At 38.6% G+C, this 27,129-nt stretch overlaps 1 protein-coding gene across 1 annotated transcript; it reads right to left on the bottom strand.

The window, feature by feature from the left end:
- Window positions 1-120: 120 nt before the first annotated feature.
- lrrc73 (leucine rich repeat containing 73) lies at window positions 121-25,173 on the bottom strand. Its single transcript, XM_073835194.1, has 6 exons — window positions 24,489-25,173; window positions 21,518-21,678; window positions 19,198-19,320; window positions 18,731-18,831; window positions 2,893-3,088; window positions 121-2,775 (listed from the first exon to the last, which is right to left on the bottom strand). Exons 1-6 carry the CDS (start codon window positions 24,758-24,760, stop codon window positions 2,663-2,665), a joined length of 966 nt encoding a protein of 321 aa, XP_073691295.1. The 5' UTR covers window positions 24,761-25,173; the 3' UTR covers window positions 121-2,662.
- Window positions 25,174-27,129: the final 1,956 nt, after the last annotated feature.

Raw genomic sequence — 27,129 nt, 5'->3', positions numbered from 1 at the left:
GTATGACTTTCTTTGACCCAATGTATTTTTGGAGAACATCCTGGCTGTTTTTTATATATATATATATATATATATATATATATATATATATATATATATATATATATATATATATATATATATATACGCTATTGTTCTTATGCTAACCAAGGCCGCATTTATTTGATCAAAAGTACAGTAAAAATAGTAATAATGTGAAATATTATTATCATTTAAAATAACTGATTTCTATTGGAATACATTTTAAAATGTAATTTATTCCTGTGATCAAAGCTGAATTTTCAGCATCATTACTCCAGTCTTCAGTGTCACATGATCCTCAGGAATTATCAATATTGAAAACAGCTTAATTTTTGTGGAAGCTGGGATATGTTTTTTAGGATTCTTTGATGAATAATTGTTCAGTAGAATAGCATTTATTTAAAATATTGTAATATTGTAACAATGTAAACATCTTTACTGTCAATTTTGATCATTTTAAAGGGACAGTTCACCCAAAAATGAAAATCACCCTAGGATTTACTCACCCTCAAGCCATCCAAGGTGTATATGACTTTCTTCTTTCAGACTAATACAATCGGAGTTATATTAAAAAAAAATGTCCTGGCTCTTACAAGCTTTATAATGGCAGTGAATTGGTGTTAAGATTTTGAAGTCCAATAAAGTGCATCCATCCATCATAAAAAGTACTCCACGCAGATCCGGGGGATTAATAAAGGCCTCCTGAAGCGATATTTTTTGTAATAAAAATATCTATATTTAAAGCTTTATAAACCATAATCTCTAAATTCCGCTAACTGTCGTACACGTGTTCACAAGAGAGTGGCGTAGAACTTAAATGTAAGCTCTGGTGAGAATATGCTAGTCTCTCGAGAACCAAGTTTTTCTCCTCTTGGCTTATATTCAAATCCTCTGACAAATCCTTGTTTTGTACTTCTAATTCATAATTAATTTGTAGCTTGCGCTTAGTTTTAAATAAGGATATTTTTCGTACACAGACGCATCGATTCACTTCAGAAGGCCTTTATTAGCCCCCTTTATTAACTTCTACTTTACTATTTAATCTCAACAGCCATCCACTGCCAGAAGAGCCAAGACATTTTTTAATACAATCCTGATTGTATTCACCTGAAAGAAAAAAAGTCTATATACACCTAGGATGGCTTGAGGATGAGAAAATCATGGGCTAATTTTTATTTTTGGGTAAACTAAACCTTTTAATCCATGTGACTTATATTGTTATGTTATATCAAAAATCATTAATATACAGTCAAAAGTTTACATACACCTTGTAGAATCTGCAAAATGTTAATTATTTTTTACCAAAATAAGAGGGATCATACAAAATGCAAGTTATTTTTTATTTAGTACTGACCTGAGTAAGATATTTCACATGAAAGACATTTACATATACTCCACAAGAGAAAATAATAGTTTAAAAAATAATAGTTTTCACAAATTTATACACGTTTCATCCTTAAATACAATATTGCTACCTGAATGATCCACAGCTGTGTTTTTGTTTAGTAAAAGTTGTTCATGAGTCCCTTGTTTGCCCTGAACAGTTAAACTGCCTGCTGTTCTTCAGAAAAATCCATTTGGTCCCACAAATTCTTTGTTTTTTTTTGTTTTTTTTTTAGCATTTTTGTGTATTTGAACCCTTTCCAACATTGACTGTATGATTTTGAGATCCATCTGTTCACACTGAAGACAACTGAGGGACTATGCAACTATTACAAAAGGTTCCAATGTTTACTGATGCTCCAGAAGGAAAATGAAGCATTAAGAGCTTTGAATTTGAAGTTCAGGGTAAATTTAGCTTTGTCTTCTGGGAAACACATATCTTCTGTAGCTTCTGAAGGGCAGTACTAAATGAAAAAAATATATATATTTAGGCAAATATTAGGATCGTGTAGAGCTCTTAATGCATGGTTTTTACTTTTGAAGCATCAGTGAGTGTTTGAACCTTCTGTAATAGTTGCATTTTAGTCCCTCAGTTGTTCTCAGTGTGAAAAGATGGATCTCAAAATCATACAGTCATAATTGGAAAGGGTTCAAATGCACAAAAATGCTGAAAAACCAAAGAATTTGTGGGATCTGAAGGATTTTTCTGGGCAGTTTAACTGTTCAGGACAAACAAGGGACTCATGAACAACTATCACTGAACAAAAAAATAAATTCAACTATTATTTTCTTTCATGTGAAATATTTTATCCAGGTCAGTACTAAATAAAAAAACAACATGCATTTTGTTTGATCCCTCTTATTTATCTGCAGGGTGTATGTAAACTTTTGACCTCAACTGTATACAACAGAAATGTAAGCTATTGTTCTGAAAAGCATTGACTATAACAGTCTTTTATACAAAATGGGGCATCAACATCATTGACGTCACTGGTTTTAGTGATATGGACAACTAGTTTGATCCTTTTAGCTCCATTAGTCTCCATTCACTTTCATTATATGGAAAAGAATGGCCAGGATTTGCTTCCAAAACTCCCCCTTTGCACAAAAAAGAAAGTCAAACAGGTTTGGAGTGACCTGCGATGACAGAGTTATCATTTCTGACTGCACTATTCCTTTAAAATGTACCCTTACTAATAATAACCTCTAAGTCTAATGACTTTAGGATATACAGGACAGAGAACTCACAACTTGGCCATTATAAGAAATTCATATTTCTATTTCGTAAGTAGAAATGCTCTCTCCTAAGTAATGCATGAGAAATGTGATTTTCTGTACTTCCCTTTTGCCCCAGCCTCTTAGAACCAGTTACTCCAGGAAAGTCATCCACACACAAAGAGGGAAAGAGAAAAGCGGAAGAGAAATCTAAATGAAACAGTCTTGAAGCAAAGAGAACAGGCTGAGAGAGTGAGGCTGGTCAGCCCTTACTGCTGTGGGGAACCCAGGCGGGTTTCTCCCTGGGGGTCACCGAGCTTCCGCGCGCCTCTCCGTCTTTATCCTCCTCCTCCTCGCCCTCAGAGAGGAGATCTGAGATCTGCTGCTGCAGCTCAGGACTGATGTCGTTCTCTGCTAGAACCAGTACACGCAGGCTGGTGGGGTAGTTCTCCACCATGTCTAGGAAGACCTGACCATAGAGAAACAAGCAAGGGCATGACGAAAAATACACTCAAAGCATAAAATATTACATATGAAGGGAGGAAATTAGGTGCAAATGAAATCTCTGTGCTGTTGGTTGCAAGTAGATGTTTCAACTCGATCAGCAGGTGCATTATGTGAACTTCGCTGTCTGCACTCCTAACAGTAAGAGTGCTGCAATGCACCAGTATTGACCATAGCTTTGACATTTTTTAAACTCAGTATTGATATTGTGTTAATAATACACATACATACTTTTGTGCACTTTCGTACAGCTATGATCTTGAAAACACAAAATAAAGGTGAATGTGAATGATAGCACTATTCATTTATTTAAGGTGAGACACTGCAGGTGAATAGGGTAAAAAAAAAAAAAAAATAGTTATCACATTATTTACCCAGTTAATTTATTACATTGATAACTGCAAACATTTTTTGCATTACAAGTTTTCTAAATTGTTAGGTTTATTATGCAAATGAGGCTTTATTTAATGAAATATGCACTAATTTGCATACATTTCTAGTACAAAAATCTAAACACTGGATGAAGTCAGTTTTAAATTCTAGTTTAATTTTTTTTTTGACATATTAGAGTCAAATGTTTTTGCAGAGAGGATTTTAGGTATCTCATTTTGTCACTCCATAATGACAGAAAACGGCCTTTACAAATATGTATTGTCATTGAAATCTATTGACGCAAATAGATAAAGTGCTATAAAAGAAACACTTAACAGTGTCTTTTGGATGTTTTCTATCCTCTAGTCTGAAATACACTTCATGAAACACCAAAAATCCCAAAATCTCAAACTTGACAGGTGTATGAAAACAGTGTTTTTGCCTGCAGTGTCTGCCCTTTAAGGGACGCTTCACTCAAAAATGAAAATTCTGTCATTAATTACAAACCTGGAAGACCTTCGTTCATCTTCAGAACACAAATTGAGATATTTTGATGAAATCTGAGAGCTTTCTGATCCTGCATAGACAGCAATGCAACTGAAATGTTCCCAGACCCAGAAACGTATACTGACGATAGAAAACAATAATGGCCCAGAAACGATAATGACGGAGGACGGTGACTTGGAGGAGAAGAATTGTTGAATAAAGTTGTTATTTTTGTTTTCTTTGTGCACAAAAAGTATTCTCGAAATTTAAGGTTGCACCACTGATGCCCCATGGACTATTTTAACAATGTCCTACCTTTCTGCATTTCTGTCTATGGAGGGTCAGAAAGCTCTCAGATTCCATAAAAAAGATCTTAATATGTGTTCCGATGATAAACAAAGGTCTTACGGGTTTGGAACGACATGAAGGTGAGTTTATTCAAGTGTGCTATTAGTATACTTCTTTTTGTCAGGGCTCTGCCCTGGCAGCTTTGTCTGTGCTGTCTTTGTTTAATGTTTCTTTGTTTATCTTGTGTCTTAACACATGGCTTTGTCTTTGTTTGTGTCTACCATGTGTTCCTGTGGTCCCACCTCCTTGTTTCCCTTGGTCACGCCCTCTTGTTTAGCCCTTGTCTTGTCCTCGTTTCTTCTAATTGTGCTCACCTGGCCCTCATTACCTTTCTCCCTTTATATTGTGCTGTTTCTCCTTCAGTGTTTGCGGGTTCGTCTTGTGTCATAGAGACAGTGCTCACTTGCTGCTCTATATTCCAGTCCTGCCTTGTAGTTTGGTGTATCCTTGCTGCAGTTTTGTTGCTTTTGTTCTTAATTTATACCTTTTAGCTTTCTTGCTAATATTTACTTAAAATATTATTTTTAGTAGTTCTTTTGTCTTGTTTCTAGTCTTGTTTTATTTGGATTTAATACTTTTACTTTTTATAGTTTAAATTCAGATATTTTTACCTTTTTTGTTTTGCTTTTATTTTATTTATTTTTTTTGTATTATTTTTTCCTTTTTTACATATTACATGTTTCTCCCTGTGTTGTGCTGATTAGTGTCGTGTGGTCTTGAATGTTGTATGTTTGTGCTGTGTGTTCCCTCCAGTCCTGACCTCCCAGCCTGAGACTCCCTGCCTGTTGGTCCTCCTGGGCAGCTTGCCAACCAAGCCTGGTGCTGAGATTCTAACTCTGATTCTGGCCTGCTTTGCATCCCGTCACTCTGACTGCTAGCTCTGGCATTTTCTGCTCTGGCGTTCCCCTCAGTCTTCTGCCTGGTTTGGCCATATGTATGGTACTGTTCTCCAGATTGTCCATCTCTGGAGGCACAATTCTCTTAGCTGGATTGGAGCTCAAGATTGTTCACCCCTGTGCACCCCTGAACCTGTGTTAATAAATATTTGTCTGTCTTATTCACTCTGCATTTGGGTCCCTTCTTGCTAACCCTGACATTACGAACCCGCCATAACAAGGACCCAGCAGAATGAGTATAAAAATAATTCCTCCTGCAACTGCTCAAGGGAGGCTGGCACTTCAGCAGTGTGTGGCCTCGCTTCGCCAGCAGGGCCGAGAGGTGCGGTGTTTTGCCCAATTCTTCTGGACTATGGCCAGGGGCTTGGAGTACGACGATGCGGCTCTTAAGGATGCCTTCAATCTTTGCTTGGATGACCCCTTGCCACAGTGGGAGATTGAGCAACTGAGGATTTTAGACTTCTGGAATTTCTCCAACTATGTGCATCATCGCAAAGACTGGCAAATCCTTTCACCACCAGAATCCTCCACCACTGACCATCCCACCGTCCCTTCCTCATTGAATCGAGATCTGCTCCCTCTTTTGTCTCCCACACAAGCGCCGGCTGAGAAGGAAGAGAGCTGTCCGGAATGCTGTAGCCATCACTGAGTCAACCACAGTCACTGCAGAGGTAACCAAACTAAATCCGGTCTTCCCTGAGCTGGTTGAGAATGCTACAGTCATCCCACAGGCAATTGAGTTTGAAGCTGTCCTCGCTGAGATGTCTGAGTATGCACTAGCCCTCAAGTCCGCTCCAATGTTGACTCCAAAGCTCATCCCAGAGCTACCTTGTAAACGGAGGAGGAAGGTCAGTGATTTACTTTCTACTGAGGCAATTCCTGTAGCCCTGGAGGGCGTTTCAACTGCCCCTGAGGGTGTTCCAGAGTCAGTTACTGAGCCTATTCCTGCAGCCCCTAAGGGCTTTTCAGCTGCCCCCAAGGGCATTCCAGAGTCAGCTACTGAGTCTATCCCTGCAGCCCCAGAGGGCGTTTCAACTGCCCCTGAGGGTGTTCCAGAGTCAGTTATTGAGCCTATTTCTGCAGCCCCAGAGGGCATTTCAACTGCCCCTGGGGGCGTTCCAGAGTCGGTTACTGAGGCAATTCCTGCAGCCCCTAAGGGCTTTTCAGCTGCCCCTGAGGGCGTTCCAGATTTGGCTACTGAGCCTATTCCTGAAGCCAAGGAAGGCATTTCAGCTGCCCCCAAGGGTGTTCCAGAGTCAGCTACTGAATCCATTCTGTCAGCCCTGGAGGGTGTTTTAGCTGCCCCCGAGGGCGTTCCAGAGTCAGCTACTGAGCCTATTACTTCAGCCCAGGAGGGAGTTTCAGCTGTCCTCGAGGGCGTTCCAGAGCCAGTGCCAGTCCTGAAGCAGTCAGAGTTCATCCCAGAGCCAGACTGCAGCAACCAACCAGTTCTCTTACCCATGCTAAGTCAAGTCCCAGATCATCTTCTGACTCCAAGGAAGCATAGGTCAAGGAGAGCGGCCCAAGATGCTGCATCCGTCTCTGAGCAAGTTGAGCCCGGTCCAGTCATTCTGGAACCAGTCGAACCTGATCCTGTCTTTCCAGAGCCAGTCGAGACCGGGCCTTTCATTCCAGAGATGGTCAAGTCAGCGGCAATCACTTTTAAGGTTGTCCAATATCCAGTGGTCCCAGATGTACGTAACCTGGTGGAACCAAACCCTAAGCTACCCACTTCACCAGCTGTCTCATCCCTGGTGAAGGAGACTGTGACTATCCAGGTAACTTTTCCTGAACCTCCAGTTAATCCTGTAATGCCCAAGAAGGCCTGTCATGTCCTCAGAGCCTGCTTCAGAGAGGCCAGTCAGAGAGCCTGCTTTAACTTCAGTGTTATCTCCAGCCCTTGAGTTCTCTCCAGAATCCGCTCCGTTCCAGGAGCCTGCAGAGTCATCTTCGGTCCAGCAGTCTCCAGAGACCATTAGTACAGCCCAGGAGGGCACGTCAGAATCAAGCCCTGTTCCTGCAGCCCAGGTGGGCACATCAGAATCAAACCCTGAGCCTTTTCCTGCCGCCCAGGAGGGCAAGTCAGAGTCAAGCCTAGTGTTTATCCCTGCAGCCCAGGAGGGCACGCCAGAATCAAGCCTAGTGTTTATCCCTGCAGCCCAGGAGGGCACGCCAGAATCAAGCCTAGTGTTTATCCCTACAGTCCAGGAGGGCACGTCAGAGCCTAGCCCCGTGTCTGTCCCTGCAGCCCAGGAGGGCATGCCAGAATCAAGCCTAGTGTTTATCCCTGCAGTCCAGGAGGGCACGTCTGAGTCTAGCCCCATGTCTGCAGCCCAGGAGGGCACGTCAGAATCAAGCCCAGTGTCTGCCCCTGAAGCCCTGGAAAGTGCTTCCAAGTCAGTACCTAAGACTATTCTGGCATCCCCTGAGCCTGCTTCCCAAGGATTCACCCTCCCTGCCAGTGCAGTCATGGCTCCTGAGTTTGTCCCCAAGTCCTTCACTAGTCAAGAGACCACTAGGGCTATTTTCAAGACTCCACCAGTAAAACAAGCCCATGTCTCTAGTAGGACCACCAACAAGGCCCCCATCCCACCCTCCCTATTACCTAGCCCTTATGAGTTCCCAAAGCCAGCACCTCCCTGGTCTGTCCCAAATTATTTCCCGGGATCCCTTTCTTCCCTCCCAGTCCTACCTCCTATGTTTTCTGGCCGCCCTGTAACTCCAAGTTTTAGTCCCAGCCCACCCCCCCAGTTGGTACCCCCTTTGTTTCCTGTTGTGTCACCACCTCCTTGGACTGGTTTGGACGCCAGGTGGCGTCCTTTGGGAGGGGGGTACTGTCAGGGCTCTGCCCTGGCAGCTTTGTCTGTGCTGTCTTTGTTTAATGTTTCTTTGTTTATCTTGTGTCTTAACACATGGCTTTGTCTTTGTTTGTGTCTACCATGTGTTCCTGTGGTCCCACCTCCTTGTTTCCCTTGGTCACGCCCTCTTGTTTAGCCCTTGTCTTGTCCTCGTTTCTTCTAATTGTGCTCACCTGGCCCTCATTACCTTTCTCCCTTTATATTGTGCTGTTTCTCCTTCAGTGTTTGCGGGTTCGTCTTGTGTCATAGAGACAGTGCTCACTTGCTGCTCTATATTCCAGTCCTGCCTTGTAGTTTGGTGTATCCTTGCTGCAGTTTTGTTGCTTTTGTTCTTAATTTATACCTTTTAGCTTTCTTGCTAATATTTACTTATATTATTTTTAGTAGTTCTTTTGTCTTGTTTTATTTGGATTTAATACTTTTTACTTTTTATAGTTTAAATTCAGATATTCATTTTTACCTTTTTTTGTTTTGCTTTTTTTTTTTTTTTTCCTTTTTTACATATTACATGTTTCTCCCTGTGTTGTGCTGATTAGTGTCGTGTGGTCTTGAATGTTGTATGTTTGTGCTGTGTGTTCCCTCCAGTCCTGACCTCCCAGCCTGAGACTCCCTGCCTGTTGGTCCTCCTGGGCAGCTTGCCAACCAAGCCTGGTGCTGAGATTCTAACTCTGATTCTGGCCTGCTTTGCATCCCGTCACTCTGACTGCTAGCTCTGGCATTTTCTGCTCTGGCGTTCCCCTCAGTCTTCTGCCTGGTTTGGCCATATGTATGGTACTGTTCTCCAGATTGTCCATCTCTGGAGGCACAATTCTCTTAGCTGGATTGGAGCTCAAGATTGTTCACCCCTGTGCACCCCTGAACCTGTGTTAATAAATATGTCTGTCTTATTCACTCTGCATTTGGGTCCCTTCTTGCTAACCCTGACACTTTTTAACTAAAAAAATATGAAAGTATACTTTCAGTCTACTTTTTATGTACTTCTCAGAAGTCTGCTTTATATACTTCTCTGAAATGTACTTAAAATGACATTTAAGTATACTTGACTTATACTACAAAAAAAGTCTAATATACTTGCGCTCGGAGAATCCGTGTTCATTGTTATATGCGTTATCTTCTGTACAGAATTTCCAAAACACAAGTGAAGAAGAAACCGAAACAACAGATGCTTCCGCATGTAATCTAACACACTCGTCAGACATAAAACAGCATCAAAACCAATGACTGTCAAGCTTTGGGGTGTTGATCGACTCCACCTATGTTTTGATTATCATGAGTAGTCTTTTTGTATTTTTAGCTTTTTGCTCAAAGTTGTTTATTTATTTATGAAACTTTCGAGTGTTTGTAAAAAAGAATGCATGAAGCTAGAATAAAATGTTTTTGTTTACAAGCAGATACCCTGTTCTTTTGATGTTTTGTATGTTCAGATATTCATTTAACAAAATATATACAAATGAATACCTAAATAGGGACACGATAGTATAGTATGATGTAAAGTTCACTTAAAGAAAACTTATAAGTATACTTGCAGTATAAAACTACCAAACTAGTAGTTTACTGAGACTATACTTCAAAGTGTACTAAAAATGCATAAAGTATTTAATTAGTAAACCTCAGTATACCTATACATTCACTTTTAGTATACTTGCAGTACAAACTAAAAGCATAGATGTAAACTAGTTGTGTACTCAAAGTTTACTACTGTTATACTTAAAAGTATACTTTTATATACTAGAAAGTGGGCTAATTTAGTTCCAAGGAGTATTGAAATAGTACACTTAAAAGTATACTACAAGTACACTGATATTTGTATACTTACTACATAAAGTATACTTAAAAATATACTTGAAGTATACTTCTTTTTGGAAAGGGTAATGACAGAATTTTCATTTTTGGAAGAACTCTTTGGATCCCTCTAATATTTACCTTAGATTTCTATAGATATTGCGATATAATTATTATAATAAAGTGTTTTGACCACAAATGCAAATCTCGTGGAAACTTCTGATGTACTTGACCTTACCAAAACAAAGTATACTTAAAGTTTATTTTATTAAGTATACTTAGTAAAGTTCAAGTATATTTTTAAGTATACTTTATGTAGTAAGTATACAAATATCAGTGTACTTGTAGTATACTTGAAAGTGTACAACACCCCAAAGCTTGACAGTCATTATTACCTCTTCATAGGTCGACATTTTATTCCATAACGTTACACAGTTTTACATATGTATGGTTTTGATGCTGTTTTATCTCTGACGATTGTGTTAGATTACATGTGGAAGCATCTGTTGTTTCGGTTTCTTCACTTGTGTTTTGGAAATTTGTACAGAAGATGACGCATATAAACAATGAAGAAACAGATACATGTCATTTTAAGTATATTTCTGAGAAGTATATAAAGCACACTTCTGAGAAGTAGACTAAAAGTATACTTTCCTGTTTTTTAGTTTAAAGGAAGTATACTAATTGCGCACTTGAATAAACTTGAGGGTGTGAATTCCCCTTAAAGGGATAGTTTATCTTTTACTTGCAGGTTCCTAATGTTCTTGAAAGTATTGTTCTTCTGTTGAGCAGAAACTCAAGTTTTGAACAAGTGGAGGGTGAGTAAATGATGACAACATTTTCATTTTTAGGTGAAGTATTCCTTTAAGCCTTATTTCTTGCTGCACAACTGCAACCTATTTGGACAAGTAGGACATATGACCTGTAAACTTTAGTTACACAAGTGTAATATGAAAAGGTAGTGGCATCAGATCACTGAGTGCAAAAAAATAAATGGATTTTCCATGAACAAATGTAATTATGGAGTCAGTGGCTTCTCTTGCCTCTGGCTTGCTGCAGAAAAAGCGAGAGCCAAATGCTTCTTTGGATTCTCAGCTAAGCTGCACAGGTCCATACAGAACCAACAGATGTTCAGTGATAAAAGCACAATCAAATTAGCCAAAATATTCAATAAATTGGACAATTAGTAGGATTTAATGGATAATGGGCATTTTAATTCTTCTTAGTGTTAGTATGCCTCAAAGGATAAATTTCCTGATAATTTACTCACGCCCATGTCATGCAAGATGTTCATGTCTTTCTTTCTTCAGTCGAAAAGAAATTAAGGTTTTTGAGAAAAACATTCCAGGATTAGTGGATTTCAGTGGGGATCAGTAGGTTGACGATCCAAATTGCAATTTCACTGCAGCTTCAAAGGGCTCCACACAATCCCAGACGAGGAATAAGTGTCTTATCTAGAGAAACGATTGCTCATTTTGTAAAAAAAAAAAAAGAAAAAAGAAAGAAAAGTGTATTCTTTTTAACCACAAATACTCATCTTGCACTAGTTCTTCACGCATTACAGTTTATTTATTTTAGTAATTTAACTCAAATTGTGAAACTCATTTATTAAATAAATTCAGTGCACACAGACTGAAGTAGTTTAAGTCTTTGGTTCTTTTAATTGTGATGATTTGGCTCACATTTAACAAAAACCCACCAATTCAACAAATTAGAATACTTCATAAGACCAGTAAAAAAAACATTTTTAGTGAATTGTTGGCCTTCTGGAAAGTATGTTCATTTACTGTATATGGACTCAGCACTTGGTAGGGGCTCCTTTTGCTCTAATTACTGCCTTAATTTGGCATGGCATGGAGGTAATCTGTCTGTGGCGCTGCTGAGGTGGAATGGAAGCCCAGTTTTCTTTGACAGTGGCCTTCAGCTCATCTGCATTTTTTGGTCTCTTGTTTCTAATTTTCCTCTTGACAATACCCTATAAATTCTCTCTGGGGTTCAGGTCTGGTGAGTTTGCTGGCCAGTCAAGCACACCAACACCATGGTCATTTAACCAACTTTTGGTGCTTTTGTCAGTGTGGGCAGGTGCCAAACCCTGCTGGAAAATGAAATCAGCATCTTTAAAAAGCTGGTCAACAGAAGGAAGCATGAAGTGCTCTAAAATGTCTTGGTAAATGGGTGCAGTGACTTTGATTTTTTAAAAACACAGTGGACAAACACCAGCAGATGACATTGCACCCCAAATCATCACAGACTGTGGAAACTTAACACTGGACTTCAAGCAACTTGGGCTTTGAGCTTCTCCACCCTTCCTCCAGACTCTAGGACCTTGGTTTCCAAATGAAATACAAAACTTGCTCTCATCTGAAAAGAGGACTTTGGACCACTGGGCAACAATTAATTTCTTCTTCTCCTTAGCCCTGGTAAGATGCTTCTGATGTTATCTGTGGTTCAGGAGTGGCTTATGACAACTGAAGCCAAATTCCTGACACGTCTGTGTGTGGTGGCTCTTGATGCCTTGACCCCAGCCTCAGTCCATTCCTCGTGAAGTTCACCCAAATTCTTGAATCGATTTTGCTTGACAAGCCTCTCAAGGCTGCGGTTCTCTCGGTTGGTTGTGCATCTTTTTCTTCCACACTTTTTTCTTCCACTCAACTTTCTGTTAACAGCCAGCTTCTTTGGCAATGAATGTTTGCGTCTTACCCTCCTTGTGAAGGGTGTCAATGATTGTCTTCTGGACAACTGTCAGATCAGCAGTCTTCCCCATGATTGTGTAGCCTTGTGAACCAAACTGAGAGACCGTTTTGAAGGCTCAGGAAACCTTTGCTGGTGTTTTAAGTTTTATTAGCTGATTGGCATGTCACCATATTCTAACTTGTTGAGATTTGGTGGGTTTTTGTTAAATGTGAGACAAAATCATCACAATTAAAAGAATCAAAGACTTAAACTACTTCAGTCTGTGTGCACTGAATTTATTTAATACACGAGTTTCACAATTTGAGTTGAATTACTGAAATAAATGAACTTTTCCACATTTTAATTTATTGAGATCCACCTGTATGTTGGAAAGGTCATGAGCGGTTAGTTCTTAATCTGTTGAAGTTTGACTCCTCCAACTTCAAAAATTGTCCGACATCATTGTTTTACCTTTTTTGTAAAGGGCGTTTGACTTTCTTTGCACGTTCGCTTTGTAAACACTGGGTTGGGACTTCCACTTACATCACGTGTGACCTTACCAACATGATTAATAATGTATAAGAGTGATATGTCAGACTGGTGCAAAACAAGCATCTGTGGTTAAAAAATTATATATATATATATATATATATATATTATTGTTTTAAGAAAATGACAGATTGTTTCACTAGAGAAGACCTTTATTCCTTGACTGGGATTGTGTAGAGCCCTTTGAAGCTGCTCTGAAACTGCAATTTTGGACTTTGGTCACCATGGAGAAAAATCATGGAATTATTTCCTCAAAAACCTTAATTTCTTTTCAACTGAAGAAAGAAAGACATGAACATACATCTTGAATGACATGGGAGTAAATTATCAGGAATTTTTTTTTCTGGAAGTGAACTAATTGTTTAGGGTGGGCTCACATCAGCAAAAAAAAAAAAAAAAAAAAAAAACCATCCAATGTCTGTTGTGGATCACAGCTCACACAAAAGAGAAAATTCGCCAGTGAAAATTCACTAAATAACAGTAAATAACATTGTGCCCTTAAATAGTCAATTTCTGCAATAATTTGTATAATAAGTTGTCCTTGGAGGAAACCACAGGTCCACATATGCTCAATATTACTTGTAAAGCAGTGCATCAAATCAGTATAATGTTTGAATACTGACCTACCACACCTGCTGAGATCCTGAAGCGTGGAACCAATGTAAATTTTACCATCTCATGACACCAAGAGGAGCAATCAAATTCAGAAAGTCTTATAATGTCCTTCATCAAAATTCAACACAAAATAATTCATGGTGTCCTTTAAGAACAAAGGTCCAAACTTTGTAATTACAACCATCATGACAAGAGTACGAATAAGAGCATAAATAAGAAATATTCTGTACAACTTTGCCCTCTAGTGGAGATTTATGAAATAATAATCCTCTGGCAATTCTACCTTCTGTTGACAGTCTCAAAGAAAAGCATAGAGAATAGACCAATTTGGATGAAACCTGCTATGATTTTGATCTATAGTTCATCCATTTAGTAATGTCATAGGTCATGCTGTATAGTGTATACCTTGTGATATTTTCTTTCTTTCATGAAACACAAATAAACCCAGACATTCTGCTTAACATCTCATTTTGTGTTTCACAGAAAAACGATAATCAAATGAGGCTGCAATGACATGAGGGTGACAGTGGAATTATGGCTTAAAGTTGTGCTTAATCCATTATTTTCCCAGACAGTGCTATTTTTTAGCAGGTGGTGATAGGAAAAGGTTTTGAATTACTCCTTTGGTTTATAAAGCACATATCTGATCTACATGCTCTATCTCCTTTCAAGGGTGAAATGAATAAAGCCACTGCACAGATTACATTACATGCATCGCACAACACTTACCCACATGAACTTAATTCATCACTGATTTGAATCAACAAGTCCTATGAATAGAGTTCACGCTTTCAGAAATTAAAGTGAACTTCATGGTGTAATACAGGAGTAGTGGCAGGGAAATCGGGTGAAAAGAATAGATTCTAATAGGCATCAATATGCCTAATATTAATAGTTTTGGAGTGTAATTAAAGATCATACAATTTTCTTGTTTTGGACTGATGAAGAGAATGCCGTTCTAAAGCTTGGAAATGCCAGGATAATTTTTACTATAACTCTGGTTGTATTCGTCTGAAAGAAGGAAGTCATATACACCTAGGATGCCTGGGGGATGAGTACAAAATGGGCTAATTTTCATTTTTGGGTGAACTATCCCTTTAAAACCTGCAATCATGACCTCAAAGTCAGATTATTGTACTTCTTTATTGGGTGGTTGCTCTGTGTGCTTAATAAACAAACTCCAGCTGATCTAAAATGCAGTCGCTAGAGTTCTTACTAGAACCAAGAAGTTTGACCATATTAGCCCAGTTCTGTCAACACTGCACTTGCTCCCAATTAAACATCGTATACTTTTTAAAATCTTTCTAATTACTCTAATTACCCCTGAATGATTTAGCACCTCAGTACTTGAGCAGGCTCTTATCGCATTTTAGTCCCTCACGTCCGCTGCAATTTAAAAAATATAACCATTTGATATTTTACAATTTAGCGCCCAAACTCTGGAACAATCTACCTATCAGAAACACTAAATGCAGACTAAACCCAGATGTATGTCTGCAAGATGTCTGTTAAAGATCTCTTGATCTGGAAAGCATCTGCGGTGTACAAACATCTGACAGGCATCTGTAAGATGTCAGTTTTGCATACATTCTAAACCATAAAAATCTTAAAGACATCTAATAGACGTCTATATGACATCTGATAGGAGACGTCCTATAGATGTATTGCAGATGAACAAATGCTCATTTTAATACACCTTCCAGATGTAAATGCAGACGTCAAATAGACGTCTCCGAGATGTATGTGTGCTATCAGAGAAGACCTTTAACCGTTTTTTTTCTTTAACCTGGCATACACATAGTATATATACCCATATAGCACACGTACATCTGCAAGATGTCTGTTAAAGATCGCTTGATCAGGAGAGCATCTGCTTTGTACAAACGTCTGGCAGACGTCTTTAAGATGTCAGTTTTACATACATTCTAAATCATAAACATTGTAAAGACATCTAATAGACGACTATTTGACATCTGAAAGGAAACGTCTGCAATACATCTATAGGACGTTTCCTTATAGATATCAAATAGACATCTATTAGATGTTAATTTTTTAGGATGTAAGTAAAACTGACATCTTACAGACGTCTGCCAGATGTTTGTACACGGCAGATGCTTTCCAGATCAAGAGATCTTTAACAGACATCTTGCAGACGTATGTGTGCAATCTGTAATATATATATACCCTGATGTAGTACACGTACAAGACTTACAAGAGGCATCACTGTGGAAAAAAATATTTTTCAGCTTTTATTTACATTTGAACAAAAAGTGGCATGTCCAAAATTATTCTTCTCAATAATCAATAGAAAAGCCTTCCTATAACTGCTGACCAGCTTTTTGCATGTCTCCACTGGTATTTTTGCCCATTCATCTTTAGCGATGAGCTCCAACTCTTTCAGGTTGGAGGGTCTCCTTGCCATCACCCTGATCTTTAGCTCCCTCCACAGATTCTCAATTGGATTTAAGTCAGGACTCTGGCTGGGCCACTGCAAAATGTTAATGTTTTTATCTGCTAACCTTTTCTTCACCACTTTTGCTGTGTGTTTTGGGTCGTTGTCGTGCTGAAATGTCCACTGGTGCCCAAGGCCAAGTTTCTCTGCAGACTGCCTGATGTTGTTGTTGAGAATTTTGATGTATTGCTCCTTTTTCATGGTGCCGTTTACTGTTATTACGTTCCCTGGTCTACCGGCTGAAAAACACCCCCAACACATTAGATTCCCACCACCATGTTTGACAGTGGGGATGGTGTTCTTAGGGTTGAAGGCTTCTCCTTTTTTACACCAAATGAAGGTTTTTTTTGTTTTGTTTTTTGTTTCATCTGACCATAAAACAGAAGACCAGAAGTGTTCTTCTTTGTCCAGATGAGCATTTGCAAAGGCCAAGCGGGCTTTTGTGTGCCTTATCTGGAGGACGCAGGTTTCACGGACGCAGACCAGGGAGGACATCCTTGGTCTGCGTCCATGGAACCCAGCGGTGTGCAGTGTCCGTTGGACTGTCTGCCTTGAGATGTTGCCACCAGCAGAGCCCAGATTCATCAGGATGGCCTTGGTGGGGATCCTTGAATTCTTTTTTTACCTCTCTCACTATCCTCCTGGCCAGCACAGGTGTCACTTTTGGCTTCCGACCACGTCCTCTGAGATTTTTCACAGTGCAGAACATCTTGTATTTTTTAATAATACTTTGCAATGTAGCCACTGGAACTTTAAAACATTTAGACAGAGGCGGACAGAGTACACAGCTTCATTACTTGAGTAAAAGTACAGATACCCCTTGCTAAATTTTACTCAAGTACAAGTAAAAGTACTACAGTCAGATGTCTACTTAAGTAAAAGTACTGAAGTACTTGTTTTTAAAAGTATTTGAGTATCAAGAGTACAAGAGTACATTTTCTAAATATTGCATTGCTACTGCCACGGTGCTTACATTTATGTACAGAAACATCCTACATGGAGTTATGAAAAATGTTAATGTTAATACCTTGGAGAATGTAAAAGGAATTGGAAGTAAAACCAAGTCATTTTCATCTTTTTACCATGTTGCTTTATTTAGCAATAGCACAATGGCAACGCTCTGACAAACCTCTGCTAGAGTTTTAATGGATTTTTTGCACCCACATTTGAACCTGACTGTTGTAAACACACCGCATACTCAAGAACATCAAAGCAAATACTCAGCTTACATTAATGTGTAATATCAGAAAAGAAAATTCAGCTAACAATTGAGTGTACAAGTGAGTTTCTCTGTTTTTTCATCAATCAAATCAATAAACCTAAACCAGCAAAGAAGGCAATATAGCAATGTTCTGACACAACTCTGAACTGGGGCCACGGGTTGGCACATTCCCGGGATGGACCTGCTGCATCTTCATCCATGGTTTCGTCTCTTATCAAAATCATTATCTGACTATGGAGTTGACTTTGGCGGAAAGCTGAAGGTGATTGCTGATAGGCTGTCCCAATCAGTGGCGCCTGCACAATCCAATCGCGTTTGAGAGGGAAACAACAAATTGAGGGTTTCCGAGATTTTTCATTTTTCCCTTTTTTAGAAGAAGTAATGGGTACTCACAGTTATGGATATAAATGTAGTGGAGTAAAGAGTACAATATTTGACTCTCAAATGTACTTGAGTAAAGTCATGAGTACTCCCCAAAAATGTTACTCGAGTAAAGTACAGATCCCTCAAAATTGTACTCAAGTACTGTACTCAAGTAAATGTACTCTGTTACTGTCTGGCTCTGCATTTAGATATGGTCTTACAGCGCTTTCCTGACTTGTGAGCAGCCACAATACGCAGCCGCAGGTCCTCAGTGAGCTCCTTTGTCTTAGCCATGACTGTCCACAAACCAACAGCAGAGAGCTTCTGTTTTTCACCTGTTGAGTTGATTAAAACAGCTGTTCCCAATGAATCAGGGTAATTAGGAGGCTTTAGAGCAGCTTGAACTATTTGGAATGGTATAGAACTTTGGATTTTCCCACTGACTGTGACGGTTTGCAAAGGGTATGAATAATTTTGGACATGCCACTTTTTGTTCAAACGTAAATAAAAGCTGAGAAATATTTTTTTCCACAATGATGCCTCTTGTACATCATCTTATTATCTTTTGGGAGAAGCCTGTGCCCTTTCCGGTCAAAAAACAACTTGCTGGTTGAATAAAAGTAACTTTAAGTCAGAATTTGCCAGGGGTATGAATAATTTCGGGCTTGACTGTATTTGATGTCTGCATTTTCATTTGCAAGACGTATTTTTTAGATTGTTTGCTCATCTGCAATATGTCTATAGGATGTCTCCTATCAGATGTCAAATAGACATCTATTAGATGTTTGTGATTCAGAATGTATTTAAAACTGAAATCTTATAGGCGTCTGTCAGATGTTTGTACACAACGGATGCTTTCCAGATCAAGCGATCTTTAACAGACATCTTGCAGAAGTACGTGTGCTATCTGGGTATTTTTTAATAGTTAATTTGAATAAATATTTTCTAATATCACTATGTTTCGGGAAGTACTTCTGAGTTTGGAATATACCTGTGCTGACTGATTGGTGAGGCCGGTTCCCTCCAAGTCCAGAACTTCAAGAGTTCGACTGGATGCGACAGCGACAGCCAGCATCCCAGCGATTTGATCCCCTGGAAACAACAAGCAATGAGAAAAGCTGAGACAGAGACTCAGGGTGCAAGGTGCAAACCAAGTGGTTTTCAAAATGCCAACCCTGCATTTCTCCGGAAGAAACATTTGTACGCTTGGGTGGCAGTTTCATTTCACCGGGGAGCAATGGTCAGCAAATAAATGTCTCAATATATAACATCTATTCCGACTACTATACTTCAGGGAAAGACTTGCCTCCTTAAATTAATTCTTAAATAGATTTGTGTCAAACCAAGACATGCATTAACTTTTACAAACATTTAAAGTAAACTCTTGAGCTTATTAATACCGATTTAAAATGTTAACAATATCTATATATCATGTCCAGCATACAGAAAACCACTCACCTAAGGGATTGTAGTCAAGGTTGAGCACCCGTAACTGTGAGCTATGAGCCACGGCGATGGCCAGTCGAGCCCAACCCTGCGTGCTGATGGCTGGGTTGGCACTCAGTGTAAGCTCTTTAAGCCCTGTGCAGTATTATTGATCGCATAAAAGAACATTGTTAATTCACCATAGATCCGAGCCTGCTGCTAGATTTAAAACTACTACTATAGTCTTTTTCATTTGGATATACATTATTCATAGAATTGTACCAATTTTCCCAAATGAAACACAGCAAAACACTCTCAAAATCAATAAAAACCTTAAACACAGTCTTTATCAATATTTTACAAGCTTTGATTTCAACCTTTGGAAGATTTAGTCAGTCGAAACAGTTTTGAGGTTCATTAATCTAGTTTTGCATCTCTGGAAAATATTGATATACAGTATCTCACAAAAGTGAGTACACCCCTCACATTTCAGCAACCATTTTAGTATATCTTCTGAAGGGACAATACTACACAAATGAAACTTGGATATATTTTAGAGTAGTCAATGTGCAGCTTGTATAGCAGTATAGATTTACTGTCCTCTGAAAATAACTCAACATACAGCCATTATTGTCAAAATATCTGACAACAAAAGTGAGCTCACCCTAAGTGATAACAGCAGTATGTTGTTTAACTATGCAAAGCCACATGTCCTATTCATCATGTTTACGTTTTTGTCTGCTTGACAGGACCATACAAAGTTGTGTATCTTGTATTAGAGCAGTTAAAATTTGGTGCTTTAAGTACAATTGTCTCATACTGACCACTGGATGTTCAACATGGCATCTAATGGCAAAGAACTCTCTGAGGATTGGAGAATTAGAATTGTTGCTCTCCACAAAGATGGCCAAGGCTATTAGAGGTTCAGTAACACCCTGAAACCGAGTTACACTACAGTGATCAGGGTCATACAAAGGTTTTCCAAGATGGGTTCCATTCGGAACAGGCCTTGCAAGGGTCAATCAACAAAGTTGAGCACTCGTTCTGTGTGTCAAATGCAGAACCTGGCTTCAAAAACCAGTTGCATGAGTGCTGCCAGCATTGCTTTAAAGATTGCAGAACTAAAAGGTCAGCTTGTCAGTGCTCAGACCATACGTCGCACACTGCAACCAGTCAGTTTGCATAGGCGTCGACCCAGAAGGAAGTCTCATCTGAAGCTGGCTCACAAGAAAGCCCACAAACAGTTTGCTGAAGACAACCTGTCCAAGAGCATGAATTACTGGAACCATGTCCTGTGGTCTGATGAGACTATAAGATAAACTTGTTTGGCTCAGATAGTGTCCAGCATGTGTGGCGATGTCCTGGTGAGGAGTACCAAGAAAATTGTGTCTTGCCTACAGTCAAGCATGCTGGTGGTAGCATCATGGTCTGGGGCTGCATGAGTGCTGCTGGTACTGGGGAGCTGTAGTTCATTGAGGAAAACATGGATTCCATTATGTACTGTACATTCTGAAGCAGAACATGATGCCTTCCCTCCAGAAACTAGGCCGAATGGCAGTTTTCCAACATGATAACGATCCCAAACACACCACCAAGATGACAACTGCCTTGCTGAGGAAGCTGAAGGTGAAGGTGATGGGGTGGCCAAGTATGTCTCCAGACCTGAACCCTATTAAGCACCTGTGGGGCATCCTCAAGCATAAGGTGGAGAAGCACCATGTGTCTAATGTCCAGTAGCTCCGTGAGGAGTGGAAGAGGATCTCAGCAACAACCTGTGCAGCTCTGGTCAATTCCATGCCCAGGATGATTAAGGCAGTGCCAGATAACAATGGTGCTAACACAATATATTGACACTTTGAACAAGTTCAATTAGGGTGTACTCACTTTTGTTGCCAGCTATTTGGACAATAATGGCTGTATGTTGAGTTATTTTCAGAGGACAGTAAATCTATACTGCTAAACAAGCTGCACATTGACTACTCTAAAATATATCCAAGTTTCATTCCTATAGTATTGTCCCCAACTAAAAAAATACTGTAATATACACTTATTACACTAAAAACTGCGTAATTAATCTTAATGTATCACAAAGGTTTTTTGGTAACAATTTATTTTAAGGTGTCCTCGTTACACGTTACATGTATTTAATATTATAATAACAATTATTTAAGTAACCCTAAACCAAACCTTAATCCTAACCCCAACTTTAGTTAGTACATGTTGTTAATTAATATTACTCAGCACTTAAATGTATAATTACACTGTAAGAAAGACAAATAAAGTATAAGCATTTTTTTTCTATGGAAACTGTCTTTAGTAAACACTGTTTCCTCTTAAAGCTGTGATGCTTTACCCGATTTGGCTCCATCCGGAGGAAGCATGCCACAAATGAGACGGACTGCCTCATCTCCCAGCATGCAGTCCCCTAAATCCAAGGACACCAGTGAGGGGTGAGTGGAAAGGGCTGCATTCAGGGTGACCAATCCCGCATCTAAAAGTGGACTTCCGTGGAGACTATAAAGGCACAGGAAAAGCGGACAGAGACAGACATTATGTTCTGTGCTACATTTGCATCCCCTGAAGAAAATGACAATGCTTTCAAGTCAGCAAAAAATGTTTCAAGTGCTGGTTCTGCATTACAAAAACATGTCACAGCAGAATCGCTTTGCTGTTGTCAAAACACTCAAGCTCTTGTTTCTGTCAGCTGTGTACGAGAATAAACTAATTGTGGATTATGGCTTTTTGAAACATTGGGTGAAAGAATATCAGATGGCAACAAAACATTTTAATGTGTTTGAAAGACAAACACCTTCCAAAGACATAAAAATAAATGGTTAAATAAACTACAATTCAAATAAAAATCAATGTGTTCAACAGTAGTTGACGTAATTTTGCAACACTTCTTAAACCTAAAATGTTGTATCTCAGACCAATATTGTCCTATCCTAACAAACCATACATCAATTGAATATTTATTCAGTGTATAAATGTATGAATCTAAATTTTTAAGGTGAGACACGGCGGTTGAATAGGGTAAAAATTTAACTAATAGCTATCACCTTACTTACCCAGTTGGTTGATTACTTTGATCATTGCAAAAAAATTTTGTATTACAAGTTTTCTAAAATGTTAGATTTAAATATGCAAATAATGCATTATTTAATGAAATATGCGCTAATTTGCATACATTTTGTAGTAGAAAAACCTAAACACTGGATGAAGTCAGTTTCAAAATTCTTGTTTAATTTTTTTAAAATATTTTTTTTTTTAAATATTAGAGTCAAAGGTTTTTACAGAGGGAATTTTGGGTATCTCATTTCGTCACAAGATAATTCAGAAAAAAATGTAGAAGAGACAGGAAACACTGTTATTATTATTATTATTATTATTATTATTATTATTATTATTATTATTTACCATCTCTTGGGGAATAAAATATATAAAACCAAGCAAATTATATATGATCAAATCCCTCTGTAAAAACCTTCAGGGTATAGACAGGAATAAAAATGTCAAGTTTGGTGTTTGTAAGTGTTTCTAAAGTGGAGATTCATGGCTCAGTGTAGGAGAAAAAACTCATTTTGAGAAAACGGCCTTTAAAAATATGCTCGTAATTGAAATCTATTGACACACAGATAAAGTGCTATAAAAGAAACACTTAACAGTATCTTTTGGATGTTTTCTATCCTCTAGTCTGAGAAAAAAAAAAAAACACTTTATAAAACACCAAAAAGCCCAAAATCTCAAACTTGACAGGTGCATGAAAAGTGTTTTTGCCTGCAGTGTCTGCCCTTAAAGGGACGGTTCACCCAAAAATGAAAATTCTGTTATTAATTACAAACCTGGAAGACCTTCGTTCATCTTCAGAACACAAATTAAGATATTTTGATGAAATCTGAGAGCTTTCTGATCCTGCATAGACAGCAATGGAAATCAAATGTTGCCAGGCCAAGAAACGTATACTGACGATAGAAAACGATAATGGCCCAGAAACGATAATGACGGAGGATGGTGACTTGGAGGAGAAGAATTGTTGAATAAAGTTGTTATTTTTGTTTTCTTTGTGCACAAAAAGTATTCTTGTAGCTTTGTAAAAATGTAAGGTTGCTGATGTCCCATGGACTATTTTAACAATGTCCTACCTTTCTGGGCCTTGAACGTGTTAGTTGCATTTCTGTCTAAAGCTCTCGGATTTCATAAACAATATCTTAATTTGTGTTCCGATGATAAACAAAGGTCTTAGGAGTTTGGAACGACATGAAGGTGAGTAAATGCCCTCACGAAAAATAAGTTTATTCAAGTGTGCTATTGGTATACTTCTTTTTAACGAAAAATCAAGCCAATTATATATGAACAAATCCCTCTGGAAAACCTTCAGGATATAGACAGGAATAAAAATGTAAAGTTTGGTGTGTGTAAGTGCTACTGAAGTGGAGATTTATGGCTCAGTGTAGGAGAAAAAAATCATTTTGAAAAAACAGCCTTTAAAAAAAAATGCATTGTAATTGAAACCTATTGACACAAATTGATAAAGTGCTATAAAAGAAACACTTGACAGTGTTTTTTGGATGTTTTCTTTCCACTAGTCTAAAAAAAGTATTTATGAAAACACCAAAAAGCCCAAAATCTCAAACTTGATAGGTGCATGCAAAAACAGCGTCTCCTCTTAAAATGACCTTATGACTGGTTTTGTGGTCCAGGGTCACATATAGCAAATGAAAAAAAAAAAAAAAAAGAAGCTTAGCACACATTAAAAAAAAAAAACATCTTTAAAAATTGTATGTTTGTAAAAAGCCCATTCAGAATGCAGTATGCAAACGATCTGAGAAACACTACCAGCCTCAATTCAGTGTGCTAATATTACAGTGACGTAATCGAAATCCCTTGGAACTGGATAGCAAACACCCTAACAATGTATGTCAATGGAAGATCTTTAAACTTTAATTTCATAATCACGAATAATATCTAGACCTATAGCCTACTTCATCTTCATACAGCCCAAATTAAGAACTAATTAAAATAATAATAATAATAACATATTTCATTGTGCATACATATTTGAGCTATTCACAAATGAAGAACAGCGCAATCAATCTGTCATAAGAGCCAACAATATTGATAGCACGCAATGTTGATTTTAAAGTTTAAGATTGATTTGTACACCAGCTGGATGTGTTTTGGGGGTTGCATTTTGTCAAAGTCAAAAAGCCCACCAGTGATATTTTGTTTTCGAAATGTCTTCGAACTTCCCCTCAATAATAGCCTTTGGTAATAATATTAACAGTGATGTTTGCATGCCTAACTATTGTTAAAGAAGCACTCACAAGAGGGTCTGAACGGATCTGTTGGCCTTCAGAGCATCTGCCAGCTGCTTGGTCCGGCTGATGGTGGACACCACTCCGAGGTTCAGGTTGAGCTGAGCCAGAGAGTGCGACTCCGCCACGCCGCGACACACACGGCCGAAGTCTCGGTCGGACAGCTGACAGCCGCGAACCGACAGCAGCCGCACGCTGTTCTCCTTCAGGCTGTCGCATATGTCTTTGATTTCAGCACCGGACAGCGCCTCTCCCGTTATCTGAATAGAGCCCGGCAGCATTTCGGTGGTGTCAAGCTTGATTAACGGGCATTATGGATCCTGGAGGTCGGATCCGCAATGTCTAATCCACCCGACGCCAGCGCACCAGCTACAGGCTCGGAATATCGCGGAAGGTGTGGTGCTGCTGCTGCCGCTGCTGCTGCCTACTTCAGCGTTTTGTGCTTCCTCTGTGTTTGCCTCCCGACATGCTTGAGGATCCTCAAGGCTGTGAACCAGAGAGGATGATGATGCTGGTGCTGTCGGCTACTATGGACACCCTCTAAACGTCGCTCACGCTTTTAAATTGTTCACAACTCACCAACGAAACGGGTATTAGGCGACTCCAGGCTTGAGGTAATCCGTCTGACAGCTGATGCTGGGATTGGCCACAAGGAGAGAACGTGTCTGTGCCGAGAGAGCGTGTGAACGGAAAATGGGCGCTAACTCTTGAGGTAACGTGTGGAGGCTATTCCACTGTATGGATGATTACTGGGTCTTGGAAGTAGGTTGCATCTATTGCATGAAATAGAACACCGGGGCAAGTTGTCACACACTGAAGTGAGCGTAGGTTTATTTTAGAAAGTGAATTTCTGCTACATATCCTATGCTGACAAGTCCTCACTACGAATAAATAAAGAAAAAAAAAATATATATTTTCACAGTTATTCCTAATGAAACTTCTTTTTTTTTTCTTAATTCAATGCCACAAGAACAAGAGGTATTACATATTCATATTAAATTAACATTAGCTGCCAGAGAAAAAAGAAAGACATTAAATTACATAAATTTCAATGTTTTAGAGCATTACATGTTTTCAGTGCTTTTTTGTTTTTGTTTGTTCCAAGAGATTTACATACGATTTGAAGTCATTAATAAAATGAGAAAAATGTGGTTTACATTGAGCCCACTTTTTCTTATGTATATGGAATTTTCCTAATAAAATAAACAAATGTGTAATATGTTGTTCTTTACAATTCAAGTTTTCATTTTCTGTATAAAAAAGCACATCAAGCATACACATTTCTATCATACATTCCATTTTTCTGTTAATATAGAATTCCATATCTTTTTAAAATAATTTAGAGTAAATACAATGAAAAAAGATGCATATAATCATTTTCAGGCTTTTATGGCTCATATATGGAGCTCATACTCCTTATCCACCTTATTCTTCAATGCATGCGTGAGACTTATGGTTCATTAGCAGCTCTAGGGAAATAACAAGAAAAATAACAATGTGCAGTAAACGGTAAAACTGTTTGCATTACAAACCAGTGTGTTCAAAATTAAGTACAATAATATGGTAAGACACACCAATTTGCAATATCAAGCAGCAAAACAAGCCGACGCGAATGAGACCGGAAGCCAGAGCCATAAAATTTACAAATGGCAGCGGCCACACTAACAGCAAAAATAAGGTGGATACTACTTATTCAGAGTCCCAAACTGAGCAAAAATATGCAATTTTCTGCAGTTAGTGATATTTCAATGGCCACCAAGTAAAATGAAATTTCAATGAGATTTCATAACAGTAGACTTACTTACAACGAACATAAAATGCAATGCAAAGTATGAATAAATGTTTCTCAAGAGCCTGGTGTGTCATACAGTTGAGGTCAAAAGTTTACATACACCTCATTCTACAAAATGATAATTAGTTTACCAAAATAAGAGGGATCATACAAAATGCATGTTATTGTTTTTACTTAGTACTGACCTGAATAAGATCATTCACATAAAAGATGTTTACATATAATTCACAAGAGAAAACAATAGTTAAATGTATTATTGTAACGGGTGTTTTTGGTTTTGTTTTGGGGTTTTGTTTCATGTTCATGTTTTCATGTCTTTTATTATGTAATCATTTCATGCTGTTGTGTCTTGCTTCCCTTCCCTCATGTATTCCTGCCATTGGTCCCTTTGTTCCATGTGTCTTGTTCTGATTGGTTGCTATGGTCTTGTTCCTTGATTCTCATTGGTTGTTTGTGTCATGTGACCTGTATTGTCTAGTATAAATAGCCCTTGTGTTTGAATGGTTCCCTGTCGCGTATTAAAGTTGTAATGAAGTTGTATCTGCTGTTTGGTGAGTGTTTATCAAGTCAAGTTTATGTCAAGTCTGTATCAAGTCAAGTCAAGTCAAGTCAAGTCTGTTCATGCCAAGTCAAGCCTTTGTCAAGTTATCAAGTCAAGTCTGTTTCATGCCAAGTCAAGTCAAGTCTAGTCTCGTCATTGTTCGGATTACGTTTGTTGTTTGGATTTCACGTTTGGATTGTTTGTTTGGATTATGGATTATCGTCACTGTAAATAAACTGCACTTGGGTTCATCACATCTCGCCGTCTCAGTGGACATTTGTTACAATTATAAAGTTTACACACACTTGATTCTTAAT

Source organism: Garra rufa, chromosome 2 (assembly GCF_049309525.1).
Source record: "Garra rufa chromosome 2, GarRuf1.0, whole genome shotgun sequence".
NCBI classification, from domain to species: Eukaryota; Metazoa; Chordata; class Actinopteri; order Cypriniformes; family Cyprinidae; genus Garra; species Garra rufa.
This window is presented reverse-complemented; position numbering and strand designations above follow the sequence as displayed.

What these genes read in the sequence shown, in the direction of transcription:
- lrrc73 (XM_073835194.1), bottom strand. Translation starts at nt 24,760, where the DNA reads ATGCTGCCGGGCTCTATTCAGATAACGGGAGAGGCGCTGTCCGGTGCT. An exon ending in TCCGGATGGAGCCAAATCGG is followed by an intron (nt 19,321 to 21,517) that starts GTAAAGCATCAC and finishes AATACTGCACAG; the next exon opens with GGCTTAAAGAGCTTACACTG. An exon ending in CCTTGACTACAATCCCTTAG is followed by an intron (nt 18,832 to 19,197) that starts GTGAGTGGTTTT and finishes TGTTGTTTCCAG; the next exon opens with GGGATCAAATCGCTGGGATG.